The sequence below is a fragment of the Chiloscyllium plagiosum genome, unplaced genomic scaffold, assembly GCF_037043375.1.
Source record: "Chiloscyllium plagiosum isolate Xiang-an unplaced genomic scaffold, Cpla_swu_hap1 HiC_scaffold_30, whole genome shotgun sequence".
Lineage (NCBI taxonomy): Eukaryota > Metazoa > Chordata > Chondrichthyes > Orectolobiformes > Hemiscylliidae > Chiloscyllium > Chiloscyllium plagiosum.
Window position 1 is genome coordinate 37,546,763 of NW_028270168.1, and position 14,110 is coordinate 37,560,872.

A 14,110-nucleotide genomic window follows, 5' to 3' on the forward strand; every position below is an offset into this window, starting at 1 on the left:
TTCTAAATTGGAGAAAGGCCAATTTTGATGGTATTAGGCAAGAACTTTCAAAAGCTGACTGGGGGCAGATGTTCGCAGGGAAAGGGATGGCTGGAAAATGGGAAGCCTTCAGAAATGAGATAACAAGAGTCTCGAGACAGCATACTCTTGTTAGGGTGAAAGGAAAGGCTGGTAGGTATAGGGAATGCTGGATGACTAAAGAAATTGAGGGTTTGGTTAAGAAAAAGAAGGAAGCATATGTCAGGTATAGACAAGATAGATTGAGTGAATCCTTTGAAGAGTATAAAGGCAGTAGCAGTATACTTAAGAGGGAAATGAGGAGGGCAAAAAGGGGACATGAGATAATTTTGGCAAATAGAATTAAGGAGAATCCAAAGGGTTTTTACAAATACACTAAGGACAAAAGGGTAACTGGGGAAAGAATAGGGCCCCTCAAAGATCAGCAAGGTGGGGAGATACTAAATGAGTATTTTGCATCAGTATTTACTGTGAAAAAGGATATGGAAGATCCAGACTGGATGGTGACATCTTGCAAAATGTCCATATTACAGAGGAGGAAATGCTGAATGTCTTGAAATGCTAAAGGTGGATAAATCTCCAGGACCTGATCAGGTGTACCCTAAAACTTTGTGTGAAGCTAGAGAAGTGATTGCTGCGCCTCTTGCTGAGATATTTGTATCATTGATAGTCACAGGTGAGGTGCTGGAAGACTAGAGCTTAGCTAACGTGGTGCCACTATTTAAGAAAGGTGGCAGGGACAAACCAGGGAACTATAGACCAGTGAACCTGATGTCAGTGGTGGGCAAGTTATTGGAGGAAATCTTGACGGACAGGATGTACATGCATTTGGAAAGGCAAGGACTGATTAAGCAATGTCAACATGACTTTGTGCATGGGAAATCACATCTCACAAACTTGATTGAGTTGTTTGAAGAAATAACAAAGAGGATTGTTGAGGGCAGAGTGGTGGACATGATCTATATGGACTTCAGTAAGGTTCCCCATCAGAGTCTGGTTAGCAAGGTTCGAACACATGGAATATAGGGAGAACTAGCCATTTGGATACAGAACTGGCTTGACAGTGGAAGACAGAGGGTGATGATGGAGAGTTGTTTTTCAAATTGGAGGCCTGTGACCAGTGGAGCGCCACAGGATCAGTGCTAGGTCCATTACTTTTCGTCATTTATATAAATTATTTGGATGTGAGCTTAAGAGGTATAGTTAGTAAGTTTGTGGATGACACCAAAATTGGAGGTGTAGTGGACAGTGAAGATTACAACGGGATCTTGATCAGATCCCATTGTAATCGTGGGCGGCACGGTGGCACAGTGGTTAGCACTGCTGCCTCACAGCGCCAGAGACCCGGGTTCAATTCCCGACTCAGGCGACTGACTGTGTGGAGTTTGCACATTCTCCCCGTGTCTGCGTGGGTTTCCTCCAGGTGCTCTGGTTTCCTCCCACAGTCCAAAGATGTGCACATCAGGTGAATTGGCCATGCTTAATTGCCCGTAGTGTTAGGTAAAGGGGTAAATGTACGGGAATGGGTGGGTTACGCTTCGGCGGGTCGGTGTGGGCTTGTTGGGCCGAAGGGCCTGTTTCCACACTGTAAGTAATCTAATCTAATCTAAAGATGATCCAATGGACTGAGGAGTGGCAGATGGAGTTTAATTCAGATAAATGCGAGGTGCTGCATTTTGGGAAAACAAATCTTAGCAGGACTTATACACTTAATGGTAAGGTCCTAGGGAGTGTTCCTAAACAAAGAGACCTTGGAGTGCAGGTTCATAGGTCCTTGAAAGTGGAGTCAAAGGTAGATAGGATAGTGAAGGAGGCATTTGATCTGCTTTCCTTTATTGGCCAGAGTATTGAGTACAGGAGTTGTGAGGTCATGTTGCAGGTGTAAAGGACATTGGATAGACCACGTTTTGAATATTGTTTGCAATTCTGGTCTCCTTCCTATCAGAAGGATGTTCTGAAACTTGAAAAGATTCAGAAAAGCTAGACAAGGACATTGCCAGGGTTGGAGGATTTGAGCTATAGGGAGAGGTTGAAAGGGCTAGGGCTGTTTCCCTGGAGCATCAGAGGCTGAGGGATGACCTTATAGAGGTTTATAAAATCATGAGGGGCATGGACAGGGTAAATAGACAAAGTCTTGTGTAAAGAGACAAGGTCTTTTCCCTGAGGTTGGGGAGTCCAGAAGGTTTAGGGTGAGAGGAGAAAGATATAAAGGACACCTAAGGGGCAACCTTTTCAGGCAGAGGGTGGTGCATGTGTAGAATAGGCTGCCAGAGGAAGTGGTGTAGTACAATTACAATATTTAAAAGGCATCTGGATGGGTATATGAATAAGAAGGGTTGGAGGGATATGGGCTGGGTGCTGGCAGGCTTGAGTAGATTGGGTTGAGATATCTGGTCGGCGTGGATCAGTTGGACTCTTATGAGTCTTATGAGTCTATATAAAGAGCAGCTTTGTTTCTCACATGATCCCAGAGTCCTCTCGTCCACTCTAACTTTCCACCACAAATCACAACCATAAGACTAATTTTCATTTAAAAGCCTTGTTTATTTTCATTTTCACACTGGCCACAGCAATCAATGTTTTTATCTGGAAGATGGAATTTAAATTAGCAAATGTATTCCATTCGTGTGCAGTTTGGAGACACCTTCTCCTGGTCATGTGTCATCACTCAGTGGCTAATTTCTTCCCAGCTGGTCATGGGGTTAATTTACAGGTGGTCCTGGGGAAAATTACTCCCATGACATTCTATCCATTACTCCCAGTAACCCAAAGAGCTAACCATAGAATATAAACCACTGTTCAAAGTTAAAACTCAAGAAACGCTGACATAACTTTCTGCAGGATATCTGATCCACCTTCACATGGTATTTTTGTCGTTTTACACCAGTGTAGCTTTAAGGATTCTTTGGGTTGCGTGTCTCCAATGATGTGACTCTGCTGTGAAGTTGGTTTACTGTGGGTCTGCAAACTCTGCTCACCGAAATTGGTTGGTTTGTTGTGAATTCTACTGTAAGTGATAAATTAACCCATGGAGTGATTATTATCTGGCAAAGGGCAAGCTGTGTTGAGATTTTTTTTGGAGGGATTCTTGCCAAGAATTTTTTTTTAAAAAATCACTTCTTACCAAATGTGTCTCATTTATTACCCATCCTGCCTGTCCCTGCATGCACAGTCTCTCTGCTTCAGCCTTTCAGCAATCAATGTTGGTGTGTGCTGTGATACAAGTCTTCCTAAGCACCATTAAGTAGATCAGACATGATGCCATGATAGACATGAAGGGTCAGCAAATACCTGATGCCAATGTCCCTGGACAAGGGGTGCATGTGGCTGGTCTCCATGGATCATTCCCTGAGATGCTGAGCAAGGGGGAAGCACCTCACGTCCAATGATGAGCTGAAGTCATTAGGTATCCTCTTCTGATTTCCACGTCAAGATTTGTTGATATTGAGCTTGTTTGGGTGCATTTGGTAAGATAGGAAGTTGAGTATTAATGAGCTGAGTTGTGGCATTAATAAGATATTTAACAAGCTAAAGATTCCCCTTAATTAGCAAGTTACCACCACACAGTGGCACAGTGAAAAGCTTTGTCTTGTGAGCAATACAGACAGATCACAGAGTTAAGTAGCATCGATAGTAAATAATAGGTAAACAAAACCACAGGTACAGGCGAATGTTAAGAGTTTGTGAGTCCATTCAGTATTCTAACAACAGTAGGATAAGAACTGTTTCAAAACGGGTTGGTGTGTGTGTTCAGGCTTCTGTACTTTCTCCCCAGTGGTAGAGGTTGTAGAAAAACATTGCCAGAATGGGATGGGTCTTGAAGAATGCTGGCAGCCTTTCCTTGACAGTGGGCCTTGCAGATGGATTCTGTAGATGGGAGCTTGGCCTTTGTGATTGTCCGGGCCGAGTTCATCACTCTCTGTAACTATCTCCGATCTTGAATGGTACAGTTGCCATACCAGGTAGTGATACATCCAGACCAAGGTAGGCCTCATCAGACTTCTCATCCAATTCTGCCACAAATCTCACCATAGCCTGTGTTGCCCAGATCCCAATAAAATTCTGCTCACAGAGCTCATCAGTCCCTGATGAGCAGGTGATGATTAAAGCGCTACCATGATCATGACATTTAGCGTTTACAATGTAGTTCGTGAGCCACACTTGAGTGTATAGTGAGTGTGCATGCAGAGGTCCGTTCATATATAGGCCCTTACCTTTAAAGGACAGATGAATCACTGCACTAAAAAAACATCTAGGTTACGATGCTGTATTTAATAGTAACATTTGAAGATGTGACAACAGACTCCTCTCAGGCTTTCCATTTTGTTCATGAACTTTCCAACCTAGTACATTTTTAATAAGTTTCCAAACCCCAAACCACCAGATAAAAATCAATGCACAGGTGGCAATCCAATGTTAATCCCCTTTTAAAATGAAGAACCCTTCATCAGCCAGAGTAGGTGTACATATACATTCATGATTAGCATATAAGCTAGAGTAAAATCACTCAGGATTAGTAATGTAGAGGAAAACAGGGTTTTCTCCAATAAAAGCTAATTCTGGTCTTTTGTACACTGAAGCACCGACTGCACCCAGGCAAAGAACTAGCTGATGAAGTATAAAATGTTATAATGCTCCTCTGTGATCAGCATACATGCTCTTCAAAAGTAAGAAGGCTTTTGTTATTATATCTAATTACAAATCATCAACATTGCATCAAGCTTAACATTAACACATTGAAAATTAATGTGGTTGGTTTTGGTTGTTTCTCATTAGACTTTCACAAATTCATTACCCAACTGGCAAATCCAGGCGTGTGACCTCTGTTAAAGAAGGTGCCAGTTAAATATTCACATTGAAAAAAGCTGTTAAGTCATTAAGTCAATTTGTTGGACCTATTAACCAGAGATTTTTCAATTGTTGCTTCATGTGGTAGATTCCAGGTACATCTGCATTAATAATTGCTTTTGCATTTTGACAGAGCACAATGGAAGAAACAACACCACAGAGAACATTCCAACCAGCTGGAGGAAGCCAAATTTCAAGAACATTACACTGCACAGGATATTAATACAGACCTGTTAGGCTCATTTCTTAATTTTAAGATATGCTTTCAGTACTCTTTGAACTATAATTGGCTGAAATACCAATTGAATCGAACAAGCTTGTGCCAAAGTTTGAAAACTATAATATAGTACTCTGCACCTAATTTTCATCGTGTGCAAGTGACTTCATGATATTTGTGTGAATTAACATCAATTCCTCAGTATTTCAAACTGTGAAATGCTTATTTCATCAATACCTTAAATCAGAAAACATAATCAAGTAAATATGTTATTCTCTATAGAGAACAATGTCACAATCTCATTTCCCCAACTCATTAGGTTTGCACGACTCATCTGGGAGGGATGAGAGTACCCCCGAGTGTTGTTTACATAAAGCATACTATACCAGACTCCAAAGACCTGTATTTCCATGGCATTTTTTCATCTGATTTGCATGTTGACTAATATTAGAGGAATCTAATTGAATGTTTCAGCAGATAATATATCAATAAGAAACTCTGACTGATAAATAGAAACATTTTAAGCCCCTAAAACATTTGTCTGTTTAAAGGTACACAAGCGAATACCCTCTATATAGAAATCTTATTAAAAAACTGAGGATTAAATTCAAGTAGCCAATGAAAATATAAAAATTGAATGTAGAAGAGCAGGATTATATAAGAACGTAACCAATAAGAGGAAGAGGTTTTAAGACAAATTGGGCCTCTTTAGGTTTTCAATAAGATAAAATCGACCACTGCGCCATCTCACACCTTCACTCAGTTTTTGATTTTTGGGACCACATAATAGCACAGAAGTGGTGAACTTTAGGAGTAGAGATACATTTGATAAAATTTTAAAATGTCACTGTCTGTACACTGTCATTATGTGGACATTCCTCATTTGACACTAGATGCACTGCACCTCCAGGTATTACAATGTGTAAATAAGCAGCATTAAAGTAGGCATCAATTTGCTCTTTCATGTGAAGAAGCTTGAATAAAATTTCATGCGAGTGAAACACCGCTAATTGAATTTTTTTAACTTTGCACAGTTATTTATATTTATTCTTTTATGTTTCCAATATCATTTTGTGCTCAGATCATAAACACTAGATTAGATTAGATTACTTACAGTGTGCAAACAGGCCCTTAGGCCCAACAAGTCCACACCAACCTGCCGAAGCGCAACCCACCCAGACCCATTCCCCTATATTTACAACTTCACCTAACATTATGGGCAATTTGGCATAGCCAATTCACCTAACCTGCACATTTTTGGATTGTGGGAGGAAACCAGAGCACCCGGAGGAAACCCACGCAGACACAGGGAGAATGTGCAAACTCCACACAGAGAGTTGCCTGAGGCAGGAGTTGAACCCGGGTGTCAGCTGCTGTGAGGCAGCAGTGCTAACCACTGTGCCACTGTGCTGCCCACTTTAAGAAGGGAACTTCCTGAAGGACATTAGTGATTCAAGTGTGTGTTTAATTTTATAGTTTCAAACTATGTTTAACATAAAAGAAAAGCACCATATTTGCTCACACATGAAAAGTTCTTACCTTGATAATGAGCGCTAAAGCCTTTTTGCTTGTGATTACTATCAGACGTAAAATGAAGCCGCAGCCAGTTTTTACTGCTGATGACAGGAGAAGGTAGATTCATTCCAGTAAACCTGCAAGAAAAGGTCATGACATTCAATGAAGCTCAAGGGAGATGCATGTGCCTTTGCTTCAATGGGGACAGATGCTTCTTGCAACCATCTGGCATTCAAAGGCTGGAAAATATTACATTATCTTCACATCACAAAAGAAATCTCACTACAGATGGCCACATCGAGTCAAATAAAGAAGTTTTTGAACAACTAAACTATTTTCTCCACTATTAAAGATAACACTTATAAAACACAATTTGCCTTATTTTGTTAACATTCATTGAATATGCATTGTGCAAAAGAGCTTTCATACATCATAAAGGAATCAGAGCAGTTTTTTCCCTTGCTCTCAAAAGGTGCATTCAAGATGGAAGAAAATCCTGAAAGAGAGGTGCCCAGAGAACATAAAGAACAGTTGGCAAGAATGAAATGATTAATAATGTGTGAAAAAACCTTTCTCCGTGCAGTTCTTCTCTAAACACAAGGGTTTTCATTTTAGCTGTCCTCCAAACAATTTGTCTTTGTTTTAAAAGTAATTCTTTTAGAGATATTAATAATAATTTCAAGGCTGATCAACAATTTGATCAGTTCCCAAACCATGAGTTATCCTTGCAGTTGAAAATAAGGACAGATATAAATAGGGCAAAATAATTTTTCACAGAAGGATCAGCATGGCCATTGTTAATCATTGGAGAACATAACTTTAGGATCTCCAAGGTGGTGGGGACATTTCAAAAAGAAAACAAAGACTTGCATTGGCTTTTATATCTTTACTTCATCCCAAAACAATTTAGAGCCAATTAAGTACTTGTGAATGTAATAGTTGTTCCCATGTAGAAAATACAACAGCTTTTGAATGATGTGTCATAAGCAGTAGTAAAGCAATGACAAACACATTTAATTTACACATCTTTATCGAAGGGTCAAGAAGATAGGGATACCTCTCCTTCGGTAGACAGGGACTTGCTTTAATGCTTCATCTGAAAGACAGCATCTCCAAGTGTGGACTAGAATTTTCCAGATTTGGGTGATCAACTATCTGGAGTAGGACATGCACGCTAAACCCCCTGATTCAGAGACAAAAGTGCTGCTAACTGAGGCATTGAAACATTTTTGGAGAAAGTGAGGACTGCAGATGCTGAAAATCAGGGTCCAGCGCCACACTTTTTGATACTGAAACATTTTTGATTGTCTTGTTAATCAAAAGGATGGTGTTAACTCAAGTCTTTCATAGCTATATCTCTCCTGTTAATGTCACACTTGCTTGCTGGAGTAGTTGAGGAGAAAGTGAGGTCTGCAGATGCTGGAGATCAGAGCTGAAAATGTGTTGCTGGAGAAGCGCAGCAGGTCAGGCAGCATCCAGGGAACAGGAGAATCGACGTTTCGGGCATAAGCCCTTCTTCAGGAATCACCTTACCGACTTATCCCGCAGATTCTTGAAGAAGGGCTTATGCCCGAAACGTCGATTCTCCTGTTCCCTGGATGCTGCCTGACCTGCTGCGCTTCTCCAGCAACACATTTTCACCTGCTGGAGTAGTTGCCCAATTATACTTGGTAGAAAACATTCCCTATTATGATACAACACACTCTTCGCGAAATTCCATGGAAGGTTTGCAAGAAAGACTGAAACATTTCAACCCTTATTGCCTTCACTCTGGATTACAGTTTAATTGTTCCATATTTCATGCTCATTGTGTCAAGCAAAGTATAAGACCAAGGCAAAATAATGATTAAAAAGCCAGGACAAATAACTCAGATCATCATCATTTCATCTCTGTGACTGACTTCAGACAAAATAAATAAAGATCTCTCTTTTTTGCTGGCTGTCAGACATCTGAAGTGGAATGATTTATGGCAGGCCCAATTACAATCCTCAGGGAATTGAATTTCTAACATTGAACTGCCCAGAATCACTAGTGAGTGACATCAATTTGCAATCACCCTCTGACAAACCAGGAGAATCAAAAGGTGAAGACGATTATAAGAAAGTCCCCTTTCCAAAGCCTGGAATATCTTTTTATGAGCACATCTTTGAGTCATACATTGGAATACTTGTAGCTATTACTGGGTGTATAGTTTAACTGGCTAAAGGAGAGGGAGTAGAATGCATTTAACATGCTCTACTCTCCACTCATTTCACCAAATCGAAATGGAAAAACAATTGCATAGGCAGGTTAGCTAAAGCACAGCCAACCCTGATAACTCCAAACATCTCAAAAACCCTTAGAATTCCAGTTTCAGTCCCACAGCTGGCTCAACTAATCAACAAGAAAATCAGGTTGGTAACTGTTGCCAATATTTAATCTCCAACACATGAAGATTCTGATCGTGGTGCAAATCAAATCAGAGAGATGGTTGGAAACTTCCCATGGTGTCCAACTGACTGCTTTCATTTCCCTTGGGGAAAATGTTCCTTCCAGCTCGGACTGTCTTTGATTTAATCCATGCCTCTTTTATGAAACTTGGCCAGACTGTGTGTGGCAGGTAATGCTTGTGGTTCATTTAAGGTAATATTTTGTTGCATTTTAAAGTAGCTTCTGACCATGAAGGCCACAGCTATTAAGTCAGCTGATGGATTTCACAGAATACAAGCCCATATTTTATGTCGTCAGAACACAACTGCAATGATTTGTGGTCTAGGTCTCTGTTACCACTTTAAAACCACACCCTTGATTTAACCTCACCATCTTCTGCCTACTCCTTTGCTGTCACAGCACTCAGTCACTCTGAACCTATCAGGGTACACAGAGCATCCCTGCTTTGCATTGCCTTTCCCGTTTTACACCTCAGACAGAGATACGAGGGTCACAGCACATTTAGCAGTTAGCACAGACACCAAGCCAGGAAGCTTATCATTGTTGTTAGTAGTCCTTAGTCAAGTCAAGCAAGACAGCCTTAGGTCTGGGGATTCCAGCAAAGTCCTCAGACTTGGAGGCAGTCAGCTCCTCAGAGCCAAATGTCAGGCAACCCAAATGGGGGAGCAGTTTTTCTGCAGTGTTAGAGACAGAGTGAGAGAGATAGGTATCATGGAAGAGGGAAATAAGTGGTACTGTTGCTGTAACTGTTGAAGCAAATGGGGAGTCAGTTAGTAGGTTGTGCAGAGGGCATGCAGGGTTCGTAGTATTGGCGTGTTGGGAGGGGTCAGGTGCGTGACCAAATTGTCACAAGTGTTACGGAGAGTCGTAGAGCATTAGCACTAATGGAATGTGTGCACATTAGGAGAGAAAGAGAAAGAGTGAGTGTGAGATATTGGAGAGAGGATAGTGGCACTTATGCTTGCAGATCTGAGCAGGTCATTGACCTTTTTTCTACATGGCTGTCCATTCATCCAGACAGTTGAGGCAACACTGAACTGGGTGACAACCTAAGACCTGGCTGCCAGGCTCTGGTATTGTGACTAGAACACTAACCCATCCATAAGGTCCTCCAGGACCTTACCCACGAAATGGTATTTTACATTTCTTTTGTTTGCCATGTTCAAGGCGAATGTCAGGAAATGTGCCAGGCAGCTCCTGTCTGACTGGTAATGTTCGGGTGCACAATGGACTTTTAAAAATGGCATCAACATCATGAATGCCATTAGATTCTGAGATATTTGGCAGTGGCAAATTGCTCAGGGAACAATGTGTAGTCAGATGTGGTTGGAATCAGGCCAGAATAACACCATTGGGGCAGGCTGGTTATTTAATGAGGCAATTTGGCAAGATATGGTAAGAAAACTTGCTAGGCCTCGAAGCAATAGACCCTCAAAATACTCAACACAACTTACACTCAGCCAAAAAAAAGTAAGATTCAGCCCTTGCTCTTTTATACTATAACTATCCCAATGCATATTGGGATAATTAAACACCTCCATTATCACCTTGAGTTTTTCTACCTCTGTACAGTTTTCCTGCAAATTTGCTCCTCTTTATCTTTCCTAATAATATGTGGTCTATGGAATATACCTATAATGTGGCAATGATGTAATTCCTTAACTGCTTCTTAACTCTAACTGAATAGATTCTGTCCTTAACCCTTTCTCTTCAGTATTCCCTGAGAAACCTTTCCAGGTCTCTTCATTTGCTTTGGCTCACCATCAGCCTGACACTTTATTCAAGAATGTTTAGAACTCAGCGCTGCCATTTAAGTTGTCATCTCTGGTATTGATAATCCAATGTTGCTATTTGTGCCTGCAGCACATCAACCTTTTGCTACCATCCTTCAAGCATATACATGCTTGGAATTCTGAAGCAATTAACTCAGCTCCTGACTCCCCCACCATCTACAAAGCACAAGTTAAAAGTGTGATGGAATACTCTGCACTTCCCTGGATGGGGGCAGCTCCAACAATACTCAAGAAAGTCAACTCCATTCAGGAAGAAAAAGCACCTCAAGTGATCAACCCACCATCGCACAGTAGTGTGCTGCATCCACATGATACTCTGTGGCGCTGACCAAAGCTTCTTCATCAGCACCTTCCAGATCCATAGCTTCTCACACCCAAAGGGACAAGGACAGCATCAGAATTCTACCATCTGCAGGTTTACCCCCAAATGCAGAATTGGAAAGATATTTTCCTTCTTCCGTCACTGATGCTGGATGAAAATCCAAGAATTCCTCTTCCCACGGCACTGCACATATGAATTGCAAGGCTTCAAGTGCATGAAATTATAAATCACACAACACCAGGTTATAGTCCAACAGGTTTAATTGGAATCACTAGCTTTCAGAGCACTGCTCCTTCATCATGTGGTTGTGGAGTACACAATTGTAAGACACAGAATTTATCGCAAAAGTTTACAGTGTGATGTAACTGAAATTAGATATTGAAAAACCTTGATTGTTTGTTAAGTCTCTCATCTGTTAGAATGACCATGACAGTCTCACTTCTTTCATATTTAAATCACAAAACTTGTTTTAAAAATTACATTGTCAGGTTAACTGTAACAATTGGTGTCAGCCAGATAAGATGTTGAAGGTGTTAGACCACCTGATGAAGGAGCAGCGCTCCGAAAGCTAGTGCTTCCAATTAAACCTGTTGGACTATAACCTGGTGTCGTGTGATCTTTAATTTTGTACACCTCAGTCCAACACCGACACCGTCAATTCAAATGCATGAGTTATCATCAGTTTCTCAAGGGCAGTTAAGGATGGGCAATAAATGCTGACCTTGCCAGCAAAGCCCAAATTCCCTTGAACAAATAAAAAAAAAGTGGTGGTAGGCTTGGTGAATACAGGAGCTGGTTTGAACTAATTTATATCCCATATTTTACAACTCACTGTGAGGGAGACCTGTGTGTGATATCTTCAGCAATTGTACAGAGGCAACTGTTACTCTGATAGACACTTCATGGATTTCGACAATCAGCTTTCAGGTACTGAATTAATACCAATTAAGTTGCACTGAAAAGATTTTCGCTGCAGGGGAAAATGTACATACCAATTTGCTTGCAACACAACGATCTGTTTTGTTGATAAAGGCTTGGTTCAATTGGGAGCACAATGACCTCAATGTCAGCAGCTTGACAGCCAGGTCAAAAGTTGAGTGCACAATTGTAGGTGGTATCATGCTTCAGATGGGATGTTAAATTAAGTGAAGTATTTTGGTTTAGACAGGCTTAGAGACCCTGTGGAACTGTTCAATAAAAAGGGCATTTCCCCAGGCTCCTACCAACATCACCAATACACAGCAACCTGCAATTCATCACATCACTTGCGTGAGTGACAAAATGACAGCTGTGTTTTTTATTATTTCATGCACCATCCAAATCCCTGCATTCGAACTGACTGCAGTGCCAAATGAATCTCTGTATATTTTCCCTATCCTAAACAAAATATCCAGTGCAATTTATAACTGCTGACAGCCAATTTTTCAGAGAAAAACCTCCTCACCAACATCAGAAATCACATTCTCCATAACTGTAAATAAAGACATTATCATTACCTGTTTTCTCCAAAATTTCTACATATTATCTGGTCAATCCAATCATCCTCCTCCAAACCCTCTCCTCCCATCGTCCAGTTCAGTGGAATAGGATTTGATTGCTTCTACTTTTACTGATTTAATTGGAGTTTGAGTATCATTTATTGTTTATTTATTCTTTCGTGCAAGTGGGCTTTGCCGACAAGGCCAGTCTTTGCTCCCCATTCTTGTTTTGTCCTAACACAGAGTTGTTCGGTCGGTCAATACTCTGAGCAATTTCAGAAGGCAGGAAGAGCCGACCATATTGATGTGGATCCAAAGTCACATATCAGCCAGACCAGCTAAGGTTGGCAGATTTCCTGATCTCAATAGCATTGGTGGTAATGATAGTTTTCTAAGTCAGCAATGTTGAAATGAGCTTTATATTCCAGATTTACTAACTAAATTTTAAATTCTAATAACTGTTGTGGTATGATTTAAAACAATGTACCCCAAGCATTTGCCTGGGTCTCTGGGTTATAGTCCAGTGACATTAAAATATTGTCACCATCTCCCCAATTTCCACTGGCGTCTTTTCAACCTACAACCCACATTTATCTTCAATGAGTTAATCCTCTTCCTGCTCAATATTAGGAAGACATTATCTTCAGCCATCATTAACAGCCAGTTTAACAGCCCTGTCGTATTACTGCGGATATTTATGCAGCATCCTTTATGGGAGTTGTCATGCAAAAAGCAAGAATGTAATCTCTGACTGGGCTGCTTCTGGGTGTCCAACAATACACAATTGAGGGATCCACTGCCAGGAAGTGTGGATGGGGAATGGGGAGGTTACGTAAATGCTGAGAGTCACCCAACTATCCCCTGCTGCAAGACACCTCCCTCAATGTGAACACCCATGCAGAGCCCCTGGCCCACCATCACCCATCTGCAGCCTAGGTTGCTGGCAATCCTGGCCCTCAGGTGGGTGCAATTCCAACAGCTTACAAATGGCACAGCCGAGCAATGAGGCGCTGCCCAGACTGACAGTTAAAGCAGCTTGTCTCCCTAAAAATGGGAAATGGAGGGTTCTCACCTCCTCTCCAGACAACAGGAAAGACTCCCATAGCCTGCAATAAATTCTGCCCTGTTTCCATCCCAAAATCATCCATCTCCATTTCTTCCTTAGATCTGATGTAGCTCAAACTTTAACCCATGATTTTTTTTCCACCTCCACAATCAATTGTTCGCATACAGTCCTGTCTGACCTCCCATTCACCAAACGGCACCAACTTAACATTCTCCAAAAGCTATCATGACTAACGATGTAACGTCACCTGCACAGACTTATTATTTGACACTCCACTCGCACTATTTGTATGATTTTATTTGCTCTCTCTGCCCATAAATTCTCACTCCACCTGACGAAGGGGCTACACTCTGAAAGCTTGTGATTTCAAATAAACCTGTTGGACTGTAAGCCGGCATCATGTGATTTCTGACTTTATTTGA

General features: G+C 41.1%; 1 protein-coding gene across 1 annotated transcript in view; it reads right to left on the reverse strand.

Annotated features, from left to right (window-relative positions):
- LOC122563724 (CUB and sushi domain-containing protein 2) overlaps positions 1–6,730 on the reverse strand; it is a 616,258-nt gene extending 609,528 nt beyond the window's left edge. The window contains exon 1 of the mRNA XM_087976898.1: positions 6,623–6,730. Within this exon, the coding sequence (XP_087833024.1) occupies positions 6,623–6,725 (103 nt within the window). The 5' untranslated portion in view covers positions 6,726–6,730. The remainder of the gene's footprint in view (positions 1–6,622) is intronic.
- Between the last annotated feature and the right edge of the window lie 7,380 nt (positions 6,731–14,110).